The sequence below is a fragment of the Bombina bombina genome, chromosome 7, assembly GCF_027579735.1.
Source record: "Bombina bombina isolate aBomBom1 chromosome 7, aBomBom1.pri, whole genome shotgun sequence".
NCBI classification, from domain to species: Eukaryota; Metazoa; Chordata; class Amphibia; order Anura; family Bombinatoridae; genus Bombina; species Bombina bombina.
In genome coordinates this window covers 33303250-33329741 of record NC_069505.1, presented here as the reverse complement: position 1 = coordinate 33329741, position 26492 = coordinate 33303250, and the positions used below count along the sequence as shown (strand labels likewise).

Here is a 26492-nt window from a genome sequence, read left to right as displayed (position 1 = left end):
TATTACAACAGTGGGGAAGCTCAGTAAACTGATTTTATTCAGAAACAAACGACAGCCATGTGGTAAAAATCATGCCCATAAAGTTTTATCACCAAGTACCTCAAAAAAACGATTAACATGCCAGTAAACGTTTTAAAAATGAAATTATGAAATGTTATTAATAAGCCTGCTGCTAGTCGCTTTCACTGCAGCGTAGGCTCAAATATTACTTAAATATAGACAGTATTTTCTTAGTGAAATTCCATTCCCCAGAAATACCTCAGAGTATACATACATACATATCAGCCTGATACCAGTCGCTACTACTGCATTTAAGGCTGCACTTACATTACATCGGTATTAGCAGTATTTTCTCAGTCAATTCCATTCCTTAGAAAATAATATACTGCAACATACCTCCTTGCAGGTGAGCCCTGCCTGCTATCCCCTGTTCTGAAGTTACCTCACTCCTCAGAATGGCCGAGAACAGCAAGTGGATCTTAGTTACGACCGCTAAGATCATAGACAAACTCAGGTAGATTCTTCTTCTAATGCTGCCTGAGAAGAAACAACACACTCCGGTGCCGTTTAAAATAACAAACTTTTGATTGAAGAAATAAAAACTAAGTTTAACAACCACAGTCCTCTCACACGTCCTATCTATTAGTTAGGTGCAAGAGAATGACTGGGTATGACGTAGAGGGGAGGAGCTATATAGCAGCTCTGCTTGGGTGATCCTCTTGCACTTCCTGTTAGGGAGGAGATATAATCCCATAAGTAATGGATGACCCGTGGACTGACTACACTTAACAGGAGAAATAGGCCTGCTTTTTTTTTTTTTTTGAACCACCAGTGTAGAAACGCCTCTCTTTTTTTTTGTCTGGTCTACAGAATCTTGAAAGCAGAAAACTGCCTCTGGGAGGAAAACTTTTATACTCTATTTTTTATCCCTTGGACACTTGCTACTGCTCAGGGATCCGGCACATCTTGAACCCAAGCCTGAGCAAAGAAGGAAAGTCTGCCCCCTACACGATCCGGTCCCGGATCGGGGCAGACTCTTCATGCCGACTTTGACTCCATAGCTGGCTTCTTGGATTGATTTCCCTTATTCCAATACAGATTGGGTCTCCATGAAGGTTTAGACTGTTCCTGCTTGGAGACCGAAGAGGAAATATTTTTCCTTTTGAAATTTCGAAAGGAACGAAAATTACTGTTGTCCCTCTTGTTTATATTCTTTCTTCCTGAGGGAGAAGGAAACCCTTACCTCCCGTAATATCAGAGATTATTTCCATCAGGCCAGGTCCCAACAAGGACTTCCCCTTTTAAGGAATCGCTAAAAGCTTAGACTTAGAGCATACATCCGCAGACCAAGGCTCTAACCATAAGGCTCTGCGAGCTAGAACAGAGAAACCTGAATTATTTGCTCCCAGTTCGATAACTTGAAGGGAAAAATTTGTAATAAAGGAATTAGCCAATTTAAAAGCTTTTATCCTATTCTGGACTTCATCCAGGGGAGTTTCTGACCTAGTAGCATCAGACAACACATCAACCCAATATGACGGTAGCAAAGTACACAGCTGGTTGCCATTGTAAACACTGGTGTACATACCTTTTCTAAATTTTTGTCCATAGGACCTTTGAAAGCACAACTATCCTCTAAGGGTATTGTAGTTCTCTTAGCTAAGGTGGAAACTACTCCTTCCACCCTAGGGACTGTTTACCAAGCCTCCTTAACTGAGTCGGTTATGGGAAATATCTAATGCATAGTAACTCCAGGTGGAGTGTGAGAGGAAGCACAGGGCACTGCATGTGGGCCATAAATTTTTTGGGACACCATAGGAGAAATTTGTGGCATATCTTGACCATTGTCTGCGCCTTAGGAGTAGGTTCAGAAAATACTTAAATTTTTTTAATAAAAATTAACACACACAAAATGTTACTCTCTCTTTAAATTTTAAAACGTAACGAGCCCCATCTGCCTTTATAATACCCAAACTTTATTTCAAGACATAACTAAAAATAACAAACGTTACTGTCTGTAATCTGATCATAAAAGGTCCGGAACGTAGCTATAAGTGTTGTCTGGTCCCGCTTATATGTAAACATTAAGTATTGAGCTCAGTAGTGACTCTTCCTTCTGTTCCCAAAACTGTTTACAATTTTATCACAAAAAGGTCCGGAACACTTAACTGTAACGCTGTCCGGACACACTTATCTGTAAACATCAAGTACTGTGCTAAACAGTCCTTCCGTATTTGAAATCGGAATTGAAGAGAGCACAGACCAAATTGGCGCCACACGTAGCTCCGCCCATCGTGGGCGTTACAATATCCCGGTCGCCATTATTATTGTTCTTACAAATACGCAACCCGGGAGCTAACAACCTACAGTCAAACCTGGGGGCAAATTAGGCTACCGATTTCTAGACCGCAGCTTAGCCCAAATATGTGACCAAAATATCACCTCCCACTTAGTCCTCAGCCCTAGTGATAAAAGCCCCCAGAGATAAAGCCACCTAAAGTTTCCTTAGCCCCAGTGCCTGCTTAAAACATGCTGTCACTGAAATCCCATATATATATATATATATATATATATATATTGTGCCAGTAAAATAAAGTGCTCCACTTCCACTGAGATCTTTTTCCCTGACCCAGAATAATAAGTCAGCACTTATCTTTAAATTCTGCCGACAGCAAGGAAGCTCAGCAGGTTTGAGAGGTCCTCTCCCTCACATAGCCCTGTGGATAAAAGATAAAGCCTGAGTCATCTTTCTTAGGCTATCGGGGTTAGGGCAGCAGTATATATGGGAGGAGCAGTGTAGAATTTTGTCCCACAAGTTCCCATTGCTCTAAAGCCACCACTGCTCTACTGAAGAGACTGATATGGACTACGGCTACACCCTAGAACAAAGCATCACAATCTTGCACTACTTTAAAAATAATAAACTCTTAATAGAAAAGATTCTTCAAACACCTAATTTACCACCTCCTTGCTCTTAACGTAGGCAAAGAGAATGACTGGGTTGGGAGGGAGGAGCTATTTAACAGCTTTGCTGTGGTGCTCTTTGCCGCTTCCTGCTGACCAGGAGGTGAATATCCCAATAGTAATTAAGATGATCCGTGGACTCATCGGGTCATTAAAAAAAAAAAGCAATTTTGTTTGTATCATTCTTATAGTTAAATTTTATATCCCCTCTTGATTGAAGGTTATTTGATATATTAATCCAAAATTATGTAACGGATTGATTTGTTCTTTGTAAGACAATTGTAGTGCGATTTATTACTATCATATTTTTTATTGCTTATCGTATATTTTTTTTTGAGGTTTGTTAGAGGAAAAGGGGTAATAAACTTGTATGCTCTTTTTTTATTGTCTTACAAAGTGTTCTCAGCTAGTTCCCAGGAGCTGTTTGCTTCCTCTTCAATAAATGATACCAAGAGAATGAAGCAAAATCGATAATAGAAGTAAATTGGAAAGTTGTTTTAAAAAATGTATCATAATGAGACAATTTTTGTGTTTCATATCCCTTTAAAGGGACAGTATACACTCATTTTCATATAACTGCATGTAATAGACACTACTATAAAGAATAAGATGCACAGATACGGATATAAAAATCCAGTTTAAAAACTTACTTAGAAGCTATCAGTTTAGCTCTGTTGAAAAGCCCACTGCACCTGGGAAATAAGACACTCTCCCCCTTCTTTTGCATATGAAAAGACCCTTTACACAAACAGGAGCAAGCTGGAGAAGGGTTATATGCGTGCAGCGACTTTATACAGTACTAATACAGTACCGTCTGTTGTACTAGGGGGAGGGTAATCTGCCTGTGGCTTCTGTATACCAGGGGTGGGGTTATATGCGTGCAGCCACTGTATACAACACTAATACAGTACCTGCCTGTTATACAAAATGGGAGGGTAATCTGCCTGTGGCCTCTGTATACAGCATCTGCCTGTTATACAAGGGGGTAGGGTAATATGCCTGTGGCCTCTGTATACAGCACTGATACTGTACATGCATGTTAAACAAGGGGGGAGGGTAATCTGCCTGTGGCCTTTGTATACAGCATTGATATGGTATCTGCCTGTTAAGGGGGGAGGGTAGACTCTGTGGCCTCTGTATACAGCACTGATACTGTACATGCGTGTTAAACAAGGAGGGAGGGTAATCTGCCTGTGGCCTCTGTATACAGCACTGATACGGTATCTGCCTGTGGCCTCTGTATACAGCACTGATATGGTATCTGCCTGTTAAGGGGGGAGGGTAGACTCTGTGGCCTCTGTATACAGCACTGATATGGTACCTACCTGTACCCGGCTATAGCACTGCTACAGAACCTACCTGTTCCCCCTCTGCACAGCATGGATATAAACAATGAACCCAAACAAGGGATCCTAATAGGGGGCGCTCTAATGATAAAAAATTCAAGCTATAAATATACATTTCTGGAAAACAAACAATATAGTGCACACACAAAAAATAAAAAATACATAAAATATATGCAAGAAAACCCACTCAAACCCAAAAATCGGAAAGTCCCAAATTCAAAATCCAAATGAGAAGAATGAATAAAGTTCTGCAAATTCGGCACCACAGGACACGTCCGCTGCTCTCTCCTTACATCAAATGTAGGAGGACATCTGGAAATAACATGGGAAGACAAGAAAGAGGCGCATGTGTGTACCAGTAAAGAGATCCAAGATAGTGGAAGAAATTACACCAGGGTACTCACATTTATCCAGAGCACTCATACAGTGCTATCAGGCACACACTGAGCAATGGCAGCAGCCCAGCTTGCTGTGATCCTATATGGCAACAGGACCAGTCCAAAAGGATTCCTGGGAAGCTGGATCAGCACAGGCAACACCAAAACCCAGGGTGAAAGATTCCAGGGATAAGCTCAATAACAGAGCAGCGGCTTATGCATTACCTAACTTTCTCTTTTGATAAGCCGCTGCTCTGTTATTGAGCTTATCCCTGGAACCTTTCACCCTGGGTTTTGGTGTTGCCTGTGCTGATCCAGCTTCCCAGGAATCCTTTTGGACTGGTCCTGTTGCCATATAGGATCACAGCAAGCTGGGCTGCTGCAATTGCTCAGTGTGTGCCTGATAGCACTGTATGAGTGCGCTGGTGTAATTTCTTCCACTATCTTGGATCTCTTTACTGGTACACACATGCGCCTCTTTTTTGTCTTCCCATGTTATTTCCAGCATGGATATGGTACATTTAGGTAGTGTGTGTAGGTGCTATAGTTTGTTTTTGCGCAAAGGGTTAATCTTGTTGCTTTGTTCACAGGATCGTTCTCTAACCGTCAGATCCACGTTTAATTCCTTCACACAATGGAACCTGGAGACTCCTCCCTCTGCGGATGATGCTATCATGATGTCTATGATGTGGAGCAAGATAGCCAGTGCGGTGAGGCCCTTTATATGTAGCGTTAGGCTTCTCTAGTGCCCACAGCTGTTTGTTTACAGGGGTAACTTTTACACTAGTGCCCCTCCCTCAGTTAATGCTGCATTTAACCCAAGCTAAGGTACAGCTGTGGCAACACATTACAGCTTAGGAGCAGTATATGGCTGCTACATCTTTATGCTGTTTCTGATTGGCTAACAATTTTCTTTCATGATGTAGACAGAGCATACAATTGTAAACAATTTTCCAATTAACTTATTTAATTTGCTTCCTTCTCTTGTTATCCTTTGCTGAAAGGTTTATCTAGGTTCTAGCTGCTGATTGTTGGCTATATATATATACCGATTGTCATTGGCTCGGTCATGTGTTTAAGTGCATTGTTGCTCCTTCAACAAATGATACTAATAGAATGAAGCAAATTTGATAATGGAAGTAAACTGGAAAGTTGTTAAAATTGTATGTTCTACCTAAATCATGAAAGAAAAAAATTGGGTTTCATTTCCCTTTAAGCACTAATTAAAGCAAGTTATATGTTCTGTTGTAAGTCCCTGTGAGCTGATCATGTAGTGTAACTCAACTGCAGGCAGCAGCCCCTGTACATCAGTTGTAATACTCTTATCTTCTGTTTTGTAGATACATGAGCCTGTGGAGTAGCAGAGAGATCACGGCGGGGGCAGCTGGGGTTGGGTACTTCATCAGTAAATAAATAGTTTTACTGTAATTCCTTGTGATTAGAATTATTAATGAACTGACCCTAAATAGGTCACATCAACCCCCCCAATCTTGGTGTAAGCAAGGAAACCAAACTACACCTCCTTCCAATACACCAAGGAGGAGATCAGCAGGAAATAAACCACGCCTCCCAACACACCAATCAGGATGTCAGCAGGAAAAAAAAAAACATACCCCCCCAAATCAGTATTAAAGTGATTGTAAATTTTAATGAATTAAAGCCCAGGATCAAAAAAAAAAAAAAATCTTAAACAGGGGCACGTTAAGTCATTAAAGTTTACGAAGATGCTTATTTTTTTAAACAAATATGTACTATTGCATTATGGTAAACATAACGCCAATCCTCTGCCCGCAGTTCCTGCTTTCTTTAGCATATGGACGACAAATCCGGCTTCCTCCTATTGTTGCAGGCCTCACGAGCTGGACGCGAAAGGGAGCACACAACAATTGTAGGAAGCCGGATTTGTCATCCATATGCTGAAGAAAGCAGGAGCTGCGGGCAGAGGATTGGCGTTATGTTTACCAAAACGCAATAGTAACTATTTAAAAAAAATAAGCGTCTTTGTAAATTTTAATGAATTAACGTGCCCTTGTTTTTAAGATTGTTTGATCCTGGGCTTTAATTCATTAAAGTTTACAAATCACTTTAACCTTTTAACACCGTCAGGATGTTCCATGTTGTCCTAACTGGGCTTTAGCGCCGCTAGGACATGGAACGCCCTAGCCGTTTGGCTGTACTGAAGCCAACTGCGCTTCCAGAATGGGATTGAGTCATGGTGGGCATGCCTAGCGTCATAGGGACACCCCCCCTGACCTGATCCCATCATTGAAATCTGTAGGCAGCAGGAGCCCATCACAGAAATACAAACCAGATCTGGACCAATTTATATAAAAAAAAAAATATTTATACAATATATTACACTAGGTGCCACCTTTACGCATCCAGGCTGGTGGCAGTAACAAAGCAATTCACCCCTTGCCATAAAGAGGGACGTCTTACCATCTAAATATTCATATCTGTTTAAAGTGTGCGGCATACAAGAGGTTAACTGGTGCACAGCTGCAGAGAGAAGTGCCATAAGATCTGGGATAGGGACAGTGTAGCACTAGACACACATTACAGCTGTGAGATATTTTACACCCCATTGGGTGTGTTTGCTTTCAGTCTCAGCCACGCTTTATGTGGGTGGTTAATCCAGTCAGACGCATCACTGCTGCGCCATAAACTCTCAAACAGAATCCTCTACGATGGGCAAAGCAGTATTACTGCGCATGTGCACCCTGACGTGCCTTAGGTCTGTGGGGTGAGTGTAGCGCCTTTCTACATGAGGAAAAAAAAGATGACACGAAACCCCAAAAAATATCTTTCATGATACAGACAGAACATTCACTTTTAATCAACTTTCTAATTTACTTCTATTATCAAATTTAGAATCATTGATAACATTTGTTATCCTCTGTTGTTATTATTATTATCGGTTATTTGTAGAGCGCCAACAGATTCGAAGGAGCTGCAATGCATTACTGGGAGCTAGCTGAACACATCAGGTAAACCAATGATAAGAAGCATATATGTGCAGCTACCAATCAGCAGCTAGCTCCCAGCAGTGCATTGCTGCTCCTGACCCTACCTATGTATGCTTTTCAACAAAGGATAGAAAGTGAACAAAGCAAATTAGAAAGTTTTTGAAACTGTGCGATCTGAATAATAAAAGAAAAATTTGGGGTTTCATGTCCCTTTAAGGGGCAGCCAGCACTCTAGGTATACATCCACTAGTGTGTAAAATATATTTATCATATTACAGCTATTTCCAGGCAAGCCATTATGTGTATGTGGCACATAGAAGGCACCGTTACTGTCCTTTTAACCCCTTGTATGCCACACGACATATACAACATGGTGACGATTTATTGATGACATTTTGATAAGATGCCAAAGCACTGGCAGCTGCTCCTCACAATCCTTAATGTTGCGTCTGTATGAAAAGTCCATTGCCCCTCTGTATCCAGTGCTCCTCTAATTCTCTCACAATACTGTCCCATCATATCTATACAGGTCCCAACTACCACTTGCCCCTTTTGCTCCAGTCCTTGGGGGTAAAGTGCAGGCATTTAGAGTCTATCCGCAGGATACGCTTCAGCATGGCTCGCTCATGTCCTTCTACAATATCCTCTGACAGTGTCAGGATGTACTGACCCTATAAAACAAAAACACCGGTAATACACTCAGTTATGTTCCTACACATAAAATACAAAAGATTTTAAATGATTCTGCCAACAAACAATCCAGGAACTATTCATAACTGCACAGCTAGAAGGTCCCTGATGGATCATTAACCTTCTCCCTTTCACACAATCAGCCACTGGAATTCATGAGTTTACCTTGTAATAGTTAATGAGGTTGAGGTATTGGAGGGTGGAGATGACGTCTTCCTTTTTGATGCTGGTGATCTCGCTGATTTCACTGAAGAGAAGGAACACAACATGAGAAGATGTCTCACCACTGAGGTGTCTGCTTAGTATTGAGTGGTTCCCCTCACTGACTTGATGAAGGGCAGTAAAGTTACTATAAAACAAACTTCTGTCTCTGTGCTGTTTGGTTTTACATCACCCACAGTCTTGTGTTTTACTGCCTAAAAATACAGTCACCCCAGTAGTCTTATCTATTGTTGTCTCTTCTCACAGCCGAAAGTAACGCACTCACTTGATGGTGATCTGGGGCCTCTCTCCTGTCTCTGTCTTCAGTTCCATGAGGATCTCCAAGATGGTTTGGGACCAATAACTGCGATAAGAGAGAAGCCCCAAGTCCGAGAGTGGCTTCTCCGGGGTGCCTGTCTTTCCCTCCACTTTAGACAGCTCATAACCTAAGGAGCAAGGACAAAAGTGAGGTCAAGAGAGAAAATGACAAAGTTATCATTATGGGGAATGGAAATAAATGGGAAAGTTGTTTAAAATTGTATGCTCTATCTGAATCATAAAAATTTAAAATTTTGACTTGAGTGTCCCTTTAACATATGGATACAACAGACAGAAACAAGGTTAACGGGTGATGACAGGAGTGAGGTTAACCCCTTAACGACCAAGGATGTTTCACAAGTCCTACAAAAAGTATCAGTTAAGGACCAAGGACGTGCCTGTATGGGATGGAGGGAAAGTGTGGGGGTGAATACATGTGAAGAAAGCGATCTGGGAGGGGGTAGGCAGGTACAGTACAGGAAACTTTTTTTGCAAACTGGGTACTGGCAGACATCTGCCAGTACCCAAGATGGTGGCAACTAAGTAGAGGGGGGAGGGGATCAGGGAGGTTGGGGTTAAGGGGGGGATCCAACACTGCAGAATAAATGTAAAAAAGCCTTTTATTTTAGTACTGGCAGACTTTCTTCCAGTACTTAAAGGGACAGTTCACCCAAAAATGTTCTCCACTTTAAATTATTCCCAATGATACTTTTTACCTGCTATAGTGTATTAAATTGGTTACAAGTAGCTCCTTTACTCCTAATTAAGCATTTGAAATAGCTGATTTAGCCTGTGGTATAGCCATCTATACTGAAAGTTTTGATATTGAAGAATCAGCTATTGAATAGCCTAAGTAAACACAGCCAGCAGAAGAAATGACACTCCCAGTGGGGTGCAGAATAGATAACCAATAAAATGATAATTTTACATTGTTCTCTCTGTATTGAGCTTTAGTTTTTCAGACAAATATAAGATAAGGAAGCAAGTGTGTGTACACAAAGTGATAACATAATTAGATCTGATATTACCAGAAGCTCAACCCATTGTAATAGGCTGTGGTTTAAAAACACAAAACCGGCTACTTCATATACACAAATAAACCTGAAAATGCAATTTCTCCAATATTTTATACTCTGCAGCTGGTTTAACAAGTCAATGAAAAGACATTAATGGAAAAACAAGTTTACAGTGTACTGTCCCTTTAAGATAGGAGGTGACAATTGTGAGGTGGGGGAGGGAAGATAGCTGTTTGAGGGGGGTCAAGTAGGGATCAGGGGGTGGGATGTGTCAGGTGGGAGGCTGATCTCTACTCTAAAACTTAAATTAACCCTACAAGCTACCTAATTAACCCCTTAACTGCTGGGCATAATACAAGTGTGGTGCGCAGCAGCATTTAGCGGAATAATTACAAAAAAGTAATGCCAAAGCCATAAATGTCTGCTATTTCTGAACAAAGGGGATCCCAGAGAAGCATTTACAACCATTTGTGCCATAATTGCACAAGCTGTTTGTAAATAATTTCAGTGAAAAACCTAAAGTTTATGAAAAAGCATTTGGCAGTGAAATGGTGGTGTGAAATATACCAAAATGGGCCTAGATCAATACTTTGGGTTGTCTACTAAAAAAAATATATACATGCAAAGGGTTATTTAGGGATACCTGACAGATATCAGTGTTACAATGTAACTAGCGATAATTTTTAGGGGAAAAAAAAAGGTTTGGAAATAGCAAAGTGCTACTTGTATTTATTTCCCTATAACTTACAAAAAAGCAAAGCACATGTAAACATTGGATATTTCTAAACTCAGGACAAAATTTAAAAACTATTTAGCATGGGTGTTTTTTGCTGCTGTAGATGTGTAACAGATTTTAAGGGTTCAAGGTAAAAAAAGTAGGAGCGGAGTTGGCTCGCAAAGAGATCAGACGTATTTTCATGGAGCTCCCGGTGTGGCAGTAAATCCAAGGGATAAAATTGCTGAAATTCCACAAAAATCATTGATATACAGGTTTCTCTTTGCCTAACAGATTTCTTTCAAAGTTGTTGGCTGGCACTAGAAGATTTTACACAGAGTGAGCGGCGGCGGCGAGAAACTCCTCTATGAAGCAACCCTAACATTGAAAAAGCATTATATAATTGAGACCAATGTATTTACAGTGCTTGCATCTGGGCAGAAGGAGATCTAGCAGCACTGATCGATAAACGTGGCTTCCCATGAACAGCAACAACACTAGGACTAATTACCTGCAGAAGGGCGGGAGTAGCATGCTTAAAGGGACAGTCTACACCTATATAAACATTCGTCCCATACCTTAGATCCGGTGCAGATTTTCATAACTCACCCCTTCAACCCTAACGAGTCAGTGACACTACTGAAGTTATGTGAAATCAAAAGTTTGATTTTGTTAGTTAAAAATAGCTGACAAACTCCGCCCAACCCCTTCTACTTTACTGTGGTGTTCTTTTTCTAGCTAACACTCGTGCATGTAGCACCAAGTAACGTCGGTATAATCAAAACACGCCGGCGCATCTTTAGGGAAGTGAGGACGTGGAATATATGTCTAAGCTCTCTGTTTGAGATGTTTTGGTTCCAGATTTCTGGTTCCACTACTGGTGTGCATGCACAAAACAACGAAAAACATAATTTATGCTTACCTGATAAATTTATTTCTCTTGTGGTGTATCCAGTCCACGGATCATCCATTACTTGTGGGATATTCTCCTTCCCAACAGGAAGCTGCAAGAGGATCACCCACAGCAGAGCTGTCTATATAGCTCCTCCCCTAACTGCAACTACCAGTCATTCGACCGAAGACAAGCAAGAGAAAGGAGAAACTATAGGGTGCAGTGGTGACTGTAGTTTAAAAATAAAAAACACCTGCCTTAAAATGACAGGGCGGGCCGTGGACTGGATACACCACAAGAGAAATACATTTATCAGGTAAGAATAAAACAGAATTTATGCTTACCTGATAAATTACTTTCTCCAACGGTGTGTCCGGTCCACGGCGTCATCCTTACTTGTGGGATATTCTCTTCCCCAACAGGAAATGGCAAAGAGCCCAGCAAAGCTGGTCACATGATCCCTCCTAGGCTCCGCCTTCCCCAGTCATTCGACCGACGTAAAGGAGGAATATGCATAGGAGAAATCATATGAAACCGTGGTGACTGTAGTTAGAGAAAATAATTCATCAGACCTGATTAAAAAACCAGGGCGGGCCGTGGACCGGACACACCGTTGGAGAAAGTAATTTATCAGGTAAGCATAAATTCTGTTTTCTCCAACATAGGTGTGTCCGGTCCACGGCGTCATCCTTACTTGTGGGAACCAATACCAAAGCTTTAGGACACGGATGATGGGAGGGAGCAAATCAGGTCACCTAGATGGAAGGCACCACGGCTTGCAAAACCTTTCTCCCAAAAACAGCCTCCGAAGAAGCAAAAGTATCAAATTTGTAAAATTTGGTAAAAGTGTGCAGTGAAGACCAAGTCGCTGCCTTACATATCTGATCAACAGAAGCCTCGTTCTTGAAGGCCCATGTGGAAGCCACAGCCCTAGTGGAGTGAGCTGTGATTCTTTCAGGAGGCTGCCGTCCGGCAGTCTCATAAGCCAATCGGATGATGCTTTTAAGCCAAAAAGAGAGAGAGGTAGAAGTTGCTTTTTGACCTCTCCTTTTACCAGAATAAACAACAAACAAGGAAGATGTTTGTCTGAAATCCTTTGTAGCCTCTAAATAGAATTTTAGAACACGAACTACATCCAAATTGTGCAACAAACGTTCCTTCTTTGAAACTGGATTCGGACACAAAGAAGGCACAACTATCTCCTGGTTAATATTTTTGTTAGAAACAACTTTCGGAAGAAAACCAGGTTTAGTACGCAAAACCACCTTATCTGCATGGAACACCAGATAAGGAGGAGAACACTGCAGAGCAGATAACTCTGAAACTCTTCTAGCAGAAGAAATTGCAACCAAAAACAAAACTTTCCAAGATAATAACTTAATATCTACGGAATGTAAGGGTTCAAACGGAACCCCTTGAAGAACTGAAAGAACTAAATTGAGACTCCAAGGAGGAGTCAAAGGTTTGTAAACAGGCTTGATTCTAACCAGAGCCTGAACAAAAGCTTGAACATCTGGCACAGCCGCCAGCTTTTTGTGAAGTAAAACAGATAAAGCAGAAATCTGTCCCTTCAAAGAACTTGCAGATAATCCTTTCTCCAAACCCTCTTGTAGAAAGGATAGAATCTTAGGAATTTTTATCTTGTTCCATGGGAATCCTTTAGATTCGCACCAACAGATATATTTTTTCCATATTTTATGGTAAATTTTTCTAGTTACAGGCTTTCTAGCCTGAATAAGAGTATCAATGACAGAATCTGAGAACCCACGCTTTGATAAAATCAAGCGTTCAATCTCCAAGCAGTCAGTTGGAGTGAGGCCAGATTCGGATGTTCGAACGGACCTTGAACAAGAAGGTCCCGTCTCAAAGGTAGCTTCCATGGTGGAGCCGATGACATATTCACCAGGTCTGCATACCAAGTTCTGCGTGGCCACGCAGGAGCTATCAAGATCACCGAAGCCCTCTCCTGATTGATCCTGGCTACCAGCCTGGGAATGAGAGGAAACGGTGGGAATACAAAGCTAGGTTGAAGGTCCAGGGCGCTACTAGTGCATCTACTAGAGTCGCCTTGGGATCCCTGGATCTGGACCCGTAGCAAGGAACCTTGAAGTTCTGACGAGACGCCATCAGATCCATGTCTGGAATGCCCCATAATTGAGTTATTTGGGCAAAGATTTCCGGATGGAGTTCCCACTCCCCCGGATGAAATGTCTGACGACTCAGAAAATCCGCTTCCCAATTTTCCACTCCTGGGATGTGGATTGCAGACAAGTGGCAGGAGTGAATCTCCGCCAATTGAATTACTTTGGTCACTTCTTCCATCGCCAGGGAACTCCTTGTTCCCCCCTGATGGTTGATATATGCAACAGTCGTCATGTTGTCTGATTGAAACCTTATGAATTTGGCCTTTGCTAGTTGAGGCCAAGCCTTGAGAGCATTGAATATCGCTCTCAGTTCCAGAATGTTTATCGGGAGAAGAGATTCTTCCCAAGACCATAGACCCTGAGCTTTCAGGGGTTCCCAGACCGCGCCCCAGCCCACCAGACTGGCGTCGGTCGTGACAATGACCCACTCTGGTCTGCGGAAGCTCATCCCTTGTGACAGGTTGTCCAGGGTCAGCCACCAGCGGAGTGAATCTCTGGTCCTCTGATCTACTTGAATCGTCGGAGACAAGTCTGTATAATCCCCATTCCACTGTCTGAGCATGCACAGTTGTAATGGTCTTAGATGAATTCGCGCAAAAGGAACTATGTCCATTGCCGCAACCATCAAACCTATTACTTCCATGCACTGCGCTATGGAAGGAAGAAGAACAGAATGAAGTACTTGACAAGAGCTTAGAAGTTTTGATTTTCTGGCCTCTGTCAGAAAAATCTTCATTTCTAAGGAGTCTATTATTGTTCCCAAGAAGGGAACTCTTGTTGACGGGAATAGAGAACTTTTTTCTACGTTCACTTTCCACCCGTGAGATCTGAGAAAGGCTAGGACAATGTCCGTATGAGCCTTTGCTTGTGGCAGAGACGACGCTTGAATCAGTATGTCGTCCAAGTAAGGTACTCCTGCAATGCCCCTTGGCCTTAGCACCGCTAGAAGGGACCCTAGTACCTTTGTGAAAATTCTTGGAGCAGTGGCTAATCCGAATGGAAGTGCCACAAACTGGTAATGCTTGTCCAGAAAGGCGAACCTTAGGAACCGATGATGTTCCTTGTGGATAGGAATATGTAGATACGCATCCTTTAAATCCACCGTGGTCATGAATTGACCTTCCTGGATGGTAGGAAGAATTGTCCGAATGGTTTCCATTTTGAACGATGGAACCCTGAGAAATTTGTTTAGGATCTTGAGATCCAAAATTGGCCTGAATGTTCCCTCTTTTTTGGGAACTATGAACAGGTTGGAGTAAAACCCCATCCCTTGTTCTCCTAATGGAACAGGATGAATCACTCCCATTTGTAACAGGTCTTCTACACAATGTAAGAATGCCTGTCTTTTTATTTGGTCTGAAGACAATTGAGACCTGTGGAACCTTCCCCTTGGGGGTAGTTCCTTGAATTCCAGGAGATAACCTTGAGAAACTATTTCTAGCGCCCAAGGATCCTGAACATCTCTTGCCCAAGCCTGAGCGAAGAGAGAGAGTCTGCCCCCCACCAGATCCGGTCCCGGATCGGGGGCCAACATCTCATGCTGTCTTAGTAGCGGTAGCAGGCTTCTTGGCCTGCTTACCTTTGTTCCAGCCTTGCATCGGTCTCCAGGCTGGCTTGGTTTGAGAAGAATTACCCTCTTGCTTAGAGGATGTAGAATTTGAGGCTGGTCCGCTTCTACGAAAGGGACGAAAATTTGTTTTATTTTTAGCCTTAAAAGACCTATCCTGAGGAAGGGCGTGGCCCTTTCCCCCAGTGATGTCTGAAATAATCTCTTTCAAGTCAGGGCCAAACAGCGTTTTCCCCTTGAAAGGGATGTTAAGCAATTTGTTCTTGGAGGACACATCCGCTGACCAAGACTTTAGCCAAAGCGCTCTGCGCGCCACAATAGCAAAACCTGAATTTTTCGCCGCTAATCTAGCTAATTGCAAAGTGGCGTCTAAGGTAAAAGAGTTAGCCAATTTAAGTGCTTGAACTCTGTCCATAACCTCCTCATAAGAAGATTGTTTATTGAGCGACTTTTCTAGTTCTTCGAACCAGAAACACGCTGCTGTAGTGACAGGAACAATGCATGAAATTGGTTGTAGAAGGTAACCTTGCTGAACAAACATCTTTTTAAGCAAACCCTCTAATTTTTTATCCATAGGATCTTTGAAAGCACAACTATCTTCTATAGGGATAGTGGTGCGTTTGTTCAGAGTAGAAACCGCCCCCTCGACCTTGGGGACTGTCTGCCATAAGTCCTTCCTGGGGTCGACCATAGGAAATAATTTCTTAAATATAGGGGGAGGGACAAAAGGTATGCCGGGCCTTTCCCATTCTTTATTTACAATGTCCGCCACCCGCTTGGGTATAGGAAAAACTTCGGGGGGCACCGGGACCTCTAGGAACTTGTCCATCTTACATCATTTCTCTGGAATAACCAAATTGTCACAATCATCCAGAGTAGATAACACCTCCTTAAGCAGAGCGCGGAGATGTTCCAATTTAAATTTGAATGTAATAACGTCAGGTTCAGCTTGTTGAGAAATTTTTCCTGAATCTGAAATTTCTCCCTCAGACAAAACCTCCCTGGCCCCTTCAGACTGGTGTAAGGGCATGTCAGAACCATTATCATCAGCGTCCTCATGCTCTTCAGTATCTAAAACAGAGCAGTCGCGCTTTCGCTGATAAGTGGGCATTTTGGCTAAAATGTTTTTAATAGAATTATCCATTACAGCCGTTAATTGTTGCATAGTAAGGAGTATTGGCGCACTAGATGAACTAGGGACCTCCTGAGTGGGCAAGACTGGTGTAGACATAGAAGGAGATGATGCAGTACCATGCTTACTCCCCTCACTTAAGGAATCATTTTGGGCAACATTATTATCAGTGGCATCATTGTCCCTACTTTGTTTGTCACATTCATCACATATATTTAAATGGAGAGGAACCTTGGCTTCCGAACATACAGAACATCGTCTATCTGATGGTTCAGACATGTTAATAGGCATAAACTTGATAACAAAGCACAAAAAACGTTTTAAAATAAAACCGTTACTGTCACTTTAAATTTTAAACTGAACACACTTTATTACTGAATATGTGAAAAAGTATGAAGGAATTGTTCAAAATTCACCAAAATTTCACCACAGTGTCTTAAAGCCTTAAAAGTATTGCACACCAAATTTGAAAGCTTTAACTCTTACTTTTTACATTTAACCCCTATACAGTCCCTGGTATCTGCTTTGCTGAGACCCAACCAAGCCCAGAGGGGAATACGATACCAAATGACGCCTTCAATAAGCTTTTTCAGTGGATCTGAGCTCCTCACACATGCATCTGCATGCCTTGCTTCTCAAAAACAACTGCGCATTAGTGGCGCGAAAATGAGGCTCTGCCTATGACTAGAAAAGGCCCCCAGTGAAAAAGGTGTCCAATACAGTGCCTGCCGTTTTTTTAACACAATTCCCAAGATTAAAATAACTCTTCAAAGTTATAAACCATTAAATATGCTTATAAAGTAATCGTTTTAGCCCAGAAAAATGTCTACCAGTCTTTAAAGCCCTTGTGAAGCCCTTTATTCTTATATTTAAAACTAAGAAAATGGCTTACCGGATCCCATAGGGAAAATGACAGCTTCCAGCATTACCAAGTCTTGTTAGAAATGTGTCATACCTCAAGCAGCAAAAGTCTGCCCACTGTTTCCCCCAACTGAAGTTAATTCATCTCAACAGTCCTGTGTGGAAACAGCCATCGATTTTAGTAACGGTTGCTAAAATCATTTTCCTCTTACAAACAGAAATCTTCTCTTTTCTGTTTCAGAGTAAATAGTACATACCAGCACTATTTTAAAATAACAAACTCTTGATTGAAGAATAAAACTACATTTAAACACCAAAAAACTCTAAGCCATCTCCGTGGAGATGTTGCCTGTGCAACGGCAAAGAGAATGACTGGGGAAGGCGGAGCCTAGGAGGGATCATGTGACCAGCTTTGCTGGGCTCTTTGCCATTTCCTGTTGGGGAAGAGAATATCCCACAAGTAAGGATGACGCCGTGTACCGGACACACCTATGTTGGAGAAATTATGTTTTCTCTTGTAAGGTGTCTCCAGTCCACGGATCATCCATTACTTGTGGGATACCAATACCAAAGCTATAGGACACGGATGAAGGGAGGGACAAGGCAGGCGCTTAAACGGAAGGCACCACTGCCTGCAAGACCTTTCTCCCAAAAATAGCCTCCGAAGAAGCAAAAGTATCAAATTTTAAAAACCCATGTGGAAGCTACCGCTCTAGTAGAATGAGCTGTAATCCTTTCAGGAGGCTGCTGGCCAGCAGTCTCATAAGCTAAGCGTATTATACTCCTTAGCCAAAAGAAAGAGAGGTTGCCGAAGCCTTTTGGCCTCTCCTCTGTCCAGAGTAGACAACAAACAATGCAGATGTTTGACGAAAATCTTTAGTAGCTTGTAAATAAAACTTTAAAGCACGAACCACATCAAGATTGTGTAATAGACGTTCCTTCTTTTAAGAAGATTAGGACACAGTGACGGTACAACAATCTCCTGATTGATATATTTATTAGATACCACCTTAGGTAAAAAACATAATTTATGCTTACCTGATAAATTTATTTCTCTTGTAGTGTGTTCAGTCCACGGGTCATCCATTACTTATGGGATATATTCTCCTTCCCAACAGGAAGTTGCAAGAGGATCACCCAAGCAGAGCTGCTATATAGCTCCTCCCCTCACATGTCATATCCAGTCATTCGACCGAAACAAGACGAGAAAGGAGAAACTATAGGGTGCAGTGGTGACTGGAGTTATAATTTTAAAATTTAGAACCTGCCTCAAAAAGACAGGGCGGGCCGTGGACTGAACACACTACAAGAGAAATAGGTAAGGTAAGCATAAATTATGTTTTCTCTTGTTAAGTGTGTTCAGTCCACGGGTCATCCATTACTTATGGGATACCAATACCAAAGCTAAGTACACGGCAGGAACATTAAACAGAAGGAACCACTGCCTGTAGAACCTTTCTCCCAAAACCAGCCTCCGAAGAAGCAAAAGTGTCAAATTTGTAAAATTTGGAAAAAGTATGAAGTGAAGACCAAGTTGCAGCCTTGCAAATCTGTTCAACAGAGGCCTCATTCTTAAAGGCCCAGGTGGAAGCCACAGCTCTAGTGGAATGAGCTGTAATTCTTTCAGGAGGCTGCTGTCCAGCAGTCTCATAGGCTAAACGTATTATGCTACGAAGCCAAAAAGAGAGAGAGGTAGCCGAAGCCTTTTGACCTCTCCTCTGTCCAGAGTACACGACAAACAGGGAAGAAGTTTGTCGAAAATCTTTAGTTGCCTGTAAGTAGAACTTCAGGGCACGGACTACGTCCAGATTATGCAAAAGACGTTCCTTCTTTGAAGAAGGATTAGGACATAATGATGGAACAACAATCTCTTGATTGATATTCCTGTTAGAAACAACCTTAGGCAAAAACCCAGGTTTAGTACGCAGGACTACCTTGTCTGAATGAAAGATCAGATAAGGAGAATCACAATGTAAGGCAGATAACTCAGAGACTCTCCGAGCCGAGGAAATAGCCATCAAAAACAGAACTTTCCAAGATAAAAGTTTAATATCAATGGAATGAAGGGGTTCAAACGGAACACCCTGAAGAACTTTAAGAACCAAGTTTAAGCTCCAAGGAGGAGCAACAGCTTTAAACACAGGCTTAATTCTAGCCAAAGCCTGACAAAAGGCCTGAACGTCTGGATTCCCTGCCAGACGCTTGTGTAAAAGAATAGACAGAGCAGAAATCTGTCCCTTAAGCGAACTAGCGGATAAGCCCTTTTCTAAACCCTCTTGTAGAAAAGACAATATCCTAGGAATCCTAACCTTACTCCATGAGTAACTCTTGGATTCACACCAATATAAATATTTACGCCATATCTTATGGTAAATTTTTCTGGTAACAGGTTTCCGAGCCTGTATTAGTGTATCAATAACCGAATCCGAAAACCCATGCTTTGATAAAATCAAGCGTTCAATTTCCAAGCAGTCAGCCTCAGAGAAATTAGGTTTGGATGGTTGAAAGGACCCTGAATTAGAAGGTCCTGCCTCAGAGGTAGAGACCATGGTGGACAGGACGACATGTCCACTAGGTCTGCATACCAGGTCCTGCGTGGCCACGCAGGCGCTATCAGAATCACTGATGCTCTCTCCTGTTTGATCCTGGCAATCAGTCGAGGTAGCAACGGAAAAGGTGGAAACACATAAGCTATGTTGAAAACCCAAGGGGCTGCTAGTGCATCTACCAGCACCGCTCCCGGGTCCCTGGACCTGGATCCATAACAAGGAAGCTTGGCGTTCTGGCGAGATGCCATGAGATCCAGATCCGGTTTGCCCCAACGACGAATCAGTTGAGCAAATACCTCCGGGTGAAGTTCCCACTCCCCCGGATGAAAAGTCTGGCGACTTAGGAAATCCGCCTCCCAGTTCTCCACGCCTGGGATGTAGATCGCTGACAGGTGGCAAGAGTGAATTATCTTCGAAACTTCCAACATCGCTAGGAAACTCCTGGTTCCCCCTTGATGATTGATGTAAGCCACAGTCGTGATGTTGTCCGACTGAAATCTGATGAACCTCAGTGTTGCTAACTGAGGCCAAGCTAGAAGAGCATTGAATATTGCTCTTAATTCTAGAATGTTTATTGGGAGGAGTTTCTCCTCCTGAGTCCACGATCCCTGAGCCTTCAGGGAATTCCAGACTGCTCCCCAGCCTAGTAGGCTGGCGTCCGTTGTTACAATCGTCCAATTTGGTCTGCGGAAAGTCATTCCTTTGGACAGATGAACCAGTGACAACCACCAGAGAAGAGAATCTCTGGTCTCCTGGTCCAGATTTAGCAAAGGGGACAGATCTGAGTAATCCCCGTTCCATTGACTTAGCATGCATAGTTGCAGCGGTCTGAGATGCAGGCGCGCAAATGGCACTATGTCCATTGCCGCGACCATTAAGCCTATTACCTCCATGCACTGAGCTATTGATGGGCTTGGAATGGAATGAAGGGCACGGCAAGCATTGAGAATCTTTGATAACCTGGACTCCGTCAGGTAAATCTTCATCTCTACAGAATCTATAAGAGTCCCTAGAAAAGGAACCCTTGTGAGTGGTAACAGAGAACTCTTTTCCACGTTCACTTTCCACCCATGCGACCTCAGAAATGCTAGAACTATCTCTGTATGAGACTTTGCATTTTGAAAACTTGACGCTTGTATCAGAATGTCGTCTAGGTACGGAGCCACCGCTATGCCTCGTGGTCTTAGTACCGCCAGAAGAGAGCCCAGAACCTTTGTAAAAATTCTCGGGGCCGTAGCTAACCCGAAGGGAAGAGCTACAAACTGGTAATGCCTGTCTAGAAAGGCAAACCTTAGGTACCGATAATGATCTTTGTGAATCGGTATGTGAAGGTAGGCATCCTTTAAGTCCACTGTGGTCATATATTGACCCTCTTGGATCATGGGTAGGATGGTCCAAATGGTTTCCATCTTGAACGATGGAACCCTTAGGAATTTGTTTAAGATTTTCAAGTCTAAGATTGGCCTGAAGGTTCCCTCTTTTTTGGGAACCACAAACAGATTTGAGTAAAACCCTTGCCCTTGTTCCGTTCGCGGAACTGGGTGGATAACTCCCATCACTAAGAGGTCTTGTACACATTGTAGAAATGCCTCTTTCTTTACTAGGTTTGTTGATAACCTCGAAAGATGGAACCTCCCTTGTGGAGGAGAAGTCTTGAAATCCAGAAGGTATCCCCGAGATATAATCTTCAACGTCCAGGGATCCTGCACATATCTTGCCCAAGCCTGGGCGAAGAGAGAAAGTCTGCCCCCCACTAGATCCGTCTCCGGATAGGGGGCCCTGTCTTCATGCTGTCTTAGGGGCGGGAGTAGGCTTTCTGGCCTGCTTGCCCTTGTTCCATGACTGGTTGCCTTTCCAACCCTGTCTGTAACGAGCAGTAGTTTCTTCCTGTTTTGGAGCGGAGGAAGTTGATGCTGCTCCTGCCTTGAAGTTACGAAAGGCACGAAAATTAGACTGTTTGGCCTTTGGTTTGGCCCTGTCCTGAGGAAGGGCGTGGCCCTTACCTCCCGTAATGTCAGCAATAATTTCCTTCAAGCCGGGCCCGAATAAGGTCTGCCCTTTGAAAGGAATGTTAAGTAGTTTAGACTTGGAAGTTACATCCGCTGACCAGGATTTAAGCCAGAGCGCCCTGCGCGCCTGTATGGCGAATCCGGAATTTTTTGCTGTAAGTTTGGTTAAATGCACTACGGCATCTGAAACAAACACATTAGCTTGTTTAAGGGTTCTAACTTTGCTCAAAGCCTCATCCAATGGCGCTGTGCGAATCGCCTCTTCCAGAGACTCAAACCAGAATGCTGCTGCAGCCGTGACAGGCGCAATGCATGCAAGAGGCTGCAATATAAAACCCTGTTGAACAAACATTTTCTTAAGATAACCCTCTAATTTTTTATCCATTGGATCTGAGAAAGCACAGCTATCCTCCACCGGGATAGTGGTACGTTTTGCTAAAGTAGAAACTGCTCCCTCCACCTTAGGGACCGTCTGCCATAAGTCTTGTGTGGTGGCGTCTATAGGAAACATTTTTCTAAATATCGGAGGAGGGGAAAAAGGCACACCGGGTCTATCCCACTCCTTACTAATAATTTCTGTAAGTCTTTTTGGTATAGGAAAAACGTCAGTACACACCGGTACCGCATAGTATCTATCCAACCTACACATTTTCTCTGGAATTGCCACCGTATCGCAATCATTCAGACCCGCTAACACCTCCCCTAGTAACACACGGAGGTTCTCAAGCTTAAATTTAAAATTTGAAATTTCTGAATCCGGTCTCCCCGGATCAGAACCCTCACCGACAGAATGAAGCTCACCGTCCTCATGTTCTGCAAATTGTGACGCAGTATCAGACATGGCTCTCGTGTCATCAGCGCGCTCTGTCCTTAACCCAGAGCTATCGCGCTTGCCTCTTAATTCAGGCATATTATATAATACTTCCTTCATAACATTAGCCATATCATGTAGAGTGATTTGTAAGGGCCTAGATGTACTTGGCGTCTCAATCTTACGCATCTCCCGAGCGGGAGTCGCAGGTACTGACACGTGAGGAGAGTTAGGCGGCATAACTTCCCCCTCGTCGTCTGGTGATAGTTTCTTTATCGGTACAGATTGACTTTTATTCAAACAATATCAATACAATTAGTACACATCGTTCTATTGGGCTCCACATTGGCTTTTGAACATGATGAACAAACAGTTTCCTCTGAATCAGACATGTTTAAACAGGCTTAGCAATGAAAACTAGCAAGCTTGGAAATCACTTTCAATAAGTTTACAAGCAATATAAAAAACGCTGCAGCGATTCAAAAAATACAGATATAGTTAAACAATTCTTAACAAGAAGTGTATTATTAGCAGAGGATTGCACCCATTAGCAAAAGGATGATTAACCCCTCAATACCCAAAACGGATAAAACGGATATCAATTAAAGTGAAGGTAAAGTTACCTCTACTTCTATCAAGCATAGCATTAGGGATGCAAAATAAATATAAGTTTAATTCATAATTTTTAATATTGTTACCTATAGATAAAGTTATCGGCTTTAGAATGGCTCTTCTTACCATCCACTAATACAACCCGCATATAACATTTTTTTTTCGCTATCGATCATGTGTTTTTATGCTCCAATTGAAATCTCGGCCGTTAGGCGGCCAGCCCTCCGCGTCATCCACCCCTTTAGCCTCTACGCATGCTCTCTTTAAGTACTTTACTGCTTGCTGATGATAAAGCGCGCTCCCATTTTGCGCATGCGTGTTACTTCCAAGTAAGCATCCTTTCATACATCATCTGCTTGCTACGGAGTGCTTGGACACAGAGAGCATTCCTTCAATTCTATGTTACCTTTAGAAGCGCAGTTTGAATTAGTGTTTCCCGGTGACCTGTGCAGTGGTTTGCAGCCTCGGCGATTAGCGTATGCGAAGTTAGATACTGTAGTGTGAACGCGCATTTCAGAAACAGAGAGCGGGCGGGACAGCTGAAGTAGTCAGCAAGATAAAAAGACGGAAGTAGTGCTTGAGAGGAGTCATGAGATAAGCGGTAGGGATTTTGACATATAATTTTGTTTGTAAAATATTGAAGTAAGCAGAAAAAAAAAACTTAGCGACTAGATTAGTGACATATAGATAAATGCTAGGTTATCTTCCATAATGTCAAACGTTACCTTCACTTTAAGATTTAACGCTTTTATCACAGTCAAACACACTGTCACAGATCTGCTGTGACTGATTACCTCCCTCAAAAATGAATTTTGCAGACCCCTGAGCTCTCTAGAGACGTCCTGGATCAAGGAGGAAGAAGCAGGAAGACTGTGCTAGAATTTTAACTGCGCAACCAGGCGCTAAAACAAGGTCCCTCCCACTCCTATTACAACAGTGGGAGCCCTGATATAACGGTTTCTATGCAGAAAATATATGTTAGCCATGTGGAAAAAAATCATGCCCAAAGAGATTTATCACCAAAGTACCTCACAAAAACGAATAACATGCCAGTAAACGTTTTATTAAAAAACAACATTTTCCAATGTCATTCAAAGTTATCACTAAGTCTGCTACCAGTCGCTACCACTGCAGATAAGGCTTAAGTATTATTTCAGTTTTAACAGTATTTTCTCAGTCAAATTCTAGTCCCTAGAAAATAACTCGACTGCACATACATTTATCAGCCTGATACCAGTCGCCACTACTGCATTTAAGGCTGTACTTACATTATACGGTAACAGCAGTATTTTCTTAGTCAATTCCATTCCCAGAGAATAATGTACTGCACATACCTCATTTGCGGGGGACCCCGCATGCTATTCCCAGTTTCTGAAGTTACCCCACTCCTCAGAATGTCGAGAACAGCCAGTGGATCTTAGTTACGCCTGCTAAGATCATAGAAAAAAACGCAGGCAGTTTCTTCTTCCAAATACTGCCTGAGATAGAAAAACAGCACACTCCGGTGCCATTTAAAATAACAAACTTTTTATTGAAGAATAGTTAAGTAAAAACTCCAGGTCCTCTCGCAACCTCCTTCTTTGTTGAGGGTTGCAAGAGAATGACTGGATATGACATGTGAGGGGAGGAGCTATATAGCAGCTCTGCTTGGGTGATCCTCTTGCAACTTTCTGTTGGGAAGGAGAATATATCCCATAAGTAATGGATGACCCGTGGACTGAACACACTTAACAAGAGAAAAACAGGTTTGGTACGTAACACTACCTTATCTGCTTTACAATGTGATTCCCCTTATCTCATTTTTCATGCCGATAACTCCGAAACTCTTCGAGCCAAGGAGATAGCTACTAAAAACAGAACCTTCCAGGATAAGAGCTTAATATCTATGGAATGCAAAGGTTCAAACGGAACCCCTTGAAGAACCTTAAGAACTAAATTTAAACTCCAAGGCGGAGCAACAGGTTTAAACACAGGCTTAATTCTGACTAAAGCCTGGCAAAACGCCTGCACGTCTGGAAACTCAGCCAGACGTTTGTGCAAAAGAATAGACAGAGCAGAAATCTGTCCTTTTAAGGAACTAGCTGACAAACCCTTCTCCAATGCTTCTTGGAGAAAAGATAGGAATCCTAGGAATCCTGACCTTACTCTATGAGTAACCCTTGGATTCACACCAATGAAGATATTTACACCATATCTTATGATAGATTTTCCTGGTGACAGGCTTTCGCGCCTGTATTAAGGTATCAATGACCGACTCGGAGAAACCACGCTTTGATAAAATCAAGCGTTCAATCTCCAAACAGTCAGCCGCAGATAAATTAGATTTGGATGGTTGAAAGGACCCTGAAGTAGAAGGTCCTGCCTCAGAGGCAGAGTCCATGGTGGAAAGGATGACATGTCCACCAGATCTGCATACCAAGTCCTGCGTGGCCACGCAGGTGCTATCAAAATTACTGATGCTCTCTCCTGTTTGATCTTGGCAATCAGACGAGGGAGCAGAGGAAACGGTGGAAACACATAAGCCAGGTTGAAGGACCAAGGCGCTGCTAGAGCATCTATTAGCGCTGCCTTGGGATCCCTGGACCTGGATCCGTAACAAGGAAGCTTGGCGTTCTGGCGAGACGCCATGAGATCCAGTTCTGGTTTGCCCCAACGTTGAATCAACTGTGCAAACACCTCCGGATGGAGCTCCCACTCCTCCGGATGAAAAGTCTGACGACTTAGAAAATCTGCCTCCCAGTTCTCTACTCCTGGGATATGGATAGCTGATAGATGGCAAGAGTGAATCTCTGCCCATTGAATTATCTTTGAAACCTCCAACATCGCTAGGGAACTCCTTGTTCCCCCTTAATGGTTGATGTAAGCTACAATCGTGATGTTGTCCGACTGAAATCTGATGAACCTCACTGCCGCTAGCTGAGGCCAAGCCTGAAGAGCATTGAATATCGCTCTTAGTTCCAGAATGTTTATTGGAAGGAGTGCCTCCTCCTTAGTCCATGACCCCTGAGCCTTCAGAGAGTTCCAGACTGCACCCCAGCCCAGAAGGCTGGCATCTGTTGTTACTATTGTCCAATCTGGCCTGCGGAAGGTCATACCTTTGGACAGATGGACCCGAGATAGCCACCAGAGAAGAGAATCCCTGGTCTCTTTATCCAGATTTAGTAGAGGGGACAAATCTGTGTAATCCCCATTCCACTGACTGAGCATGCAGAGTTGCAGCGGTCTGAGATGTACGCGGGCAAACGGAACTATGTCCATTGCCGCTACCATTAAGCCGATTACTTCCATACACTGAGCCACCGAAGGGCGAGAAGTATAATAA

General features: G+C 42.7%; 2 protein-coding genes across 5 annotated transcripts in view; one reads left to right on the top strand and one right to left on the bottom strand.

Moving 5' to 3' along the window:
• The window catches only part of RNASEH2C (ribonuclease H2 subunit C), a 47003-nt gene extending 40888 nt beyond the window's left edge, over nt 1-6115 (top strand). For all 3 annotated transcript variants that reach the window (XM_053720015.1, XM_053720017.1, XM_053720016.1), the window contains exons 4-5: nt 5278-5397; nt 6028-6115. In XM_053720015.1, coding sequence (XP_053575990.1) covers nt 5278-5397; nt 6028-6048 — 141 coding nt within the window. In that variant the 3' untranslated portion in view covers nt 6049-6115. The remainder of the gene's footprint in view (nt 1-5277; nt 5398-6027) is intronic.
• Nucleotides 6116-7009: 894 nt separating this feature from the next.
• The window catches only part of KAT5 (lysine acetyltransferase 5), a 57836-nt gene continuing 38353 nt past the window's right edge, over nt 7010-26492 (bottom strand). For both annotated transcript variants that reach the window (XM_053720014.1, XM_053720013.1), the window contains exons 13-15: nt 8831-8990; nt 8509-8590; nt 7010-8324 (exon numbers count right to left, since the gene is read on the bottom strand). In XM_053720014.1, the coding sequence (XP_053575989.1) occupies nt 8190-8324; nt 8509-8590; nt 8831-8990 (377 nt within the window). In that variant the 3' untranslated portion in view covers nt 7010-8189. The remainder of the gene's footprint in view (nt 8325-8508; nt 8591-8830; nt 8991-26492) is intronic.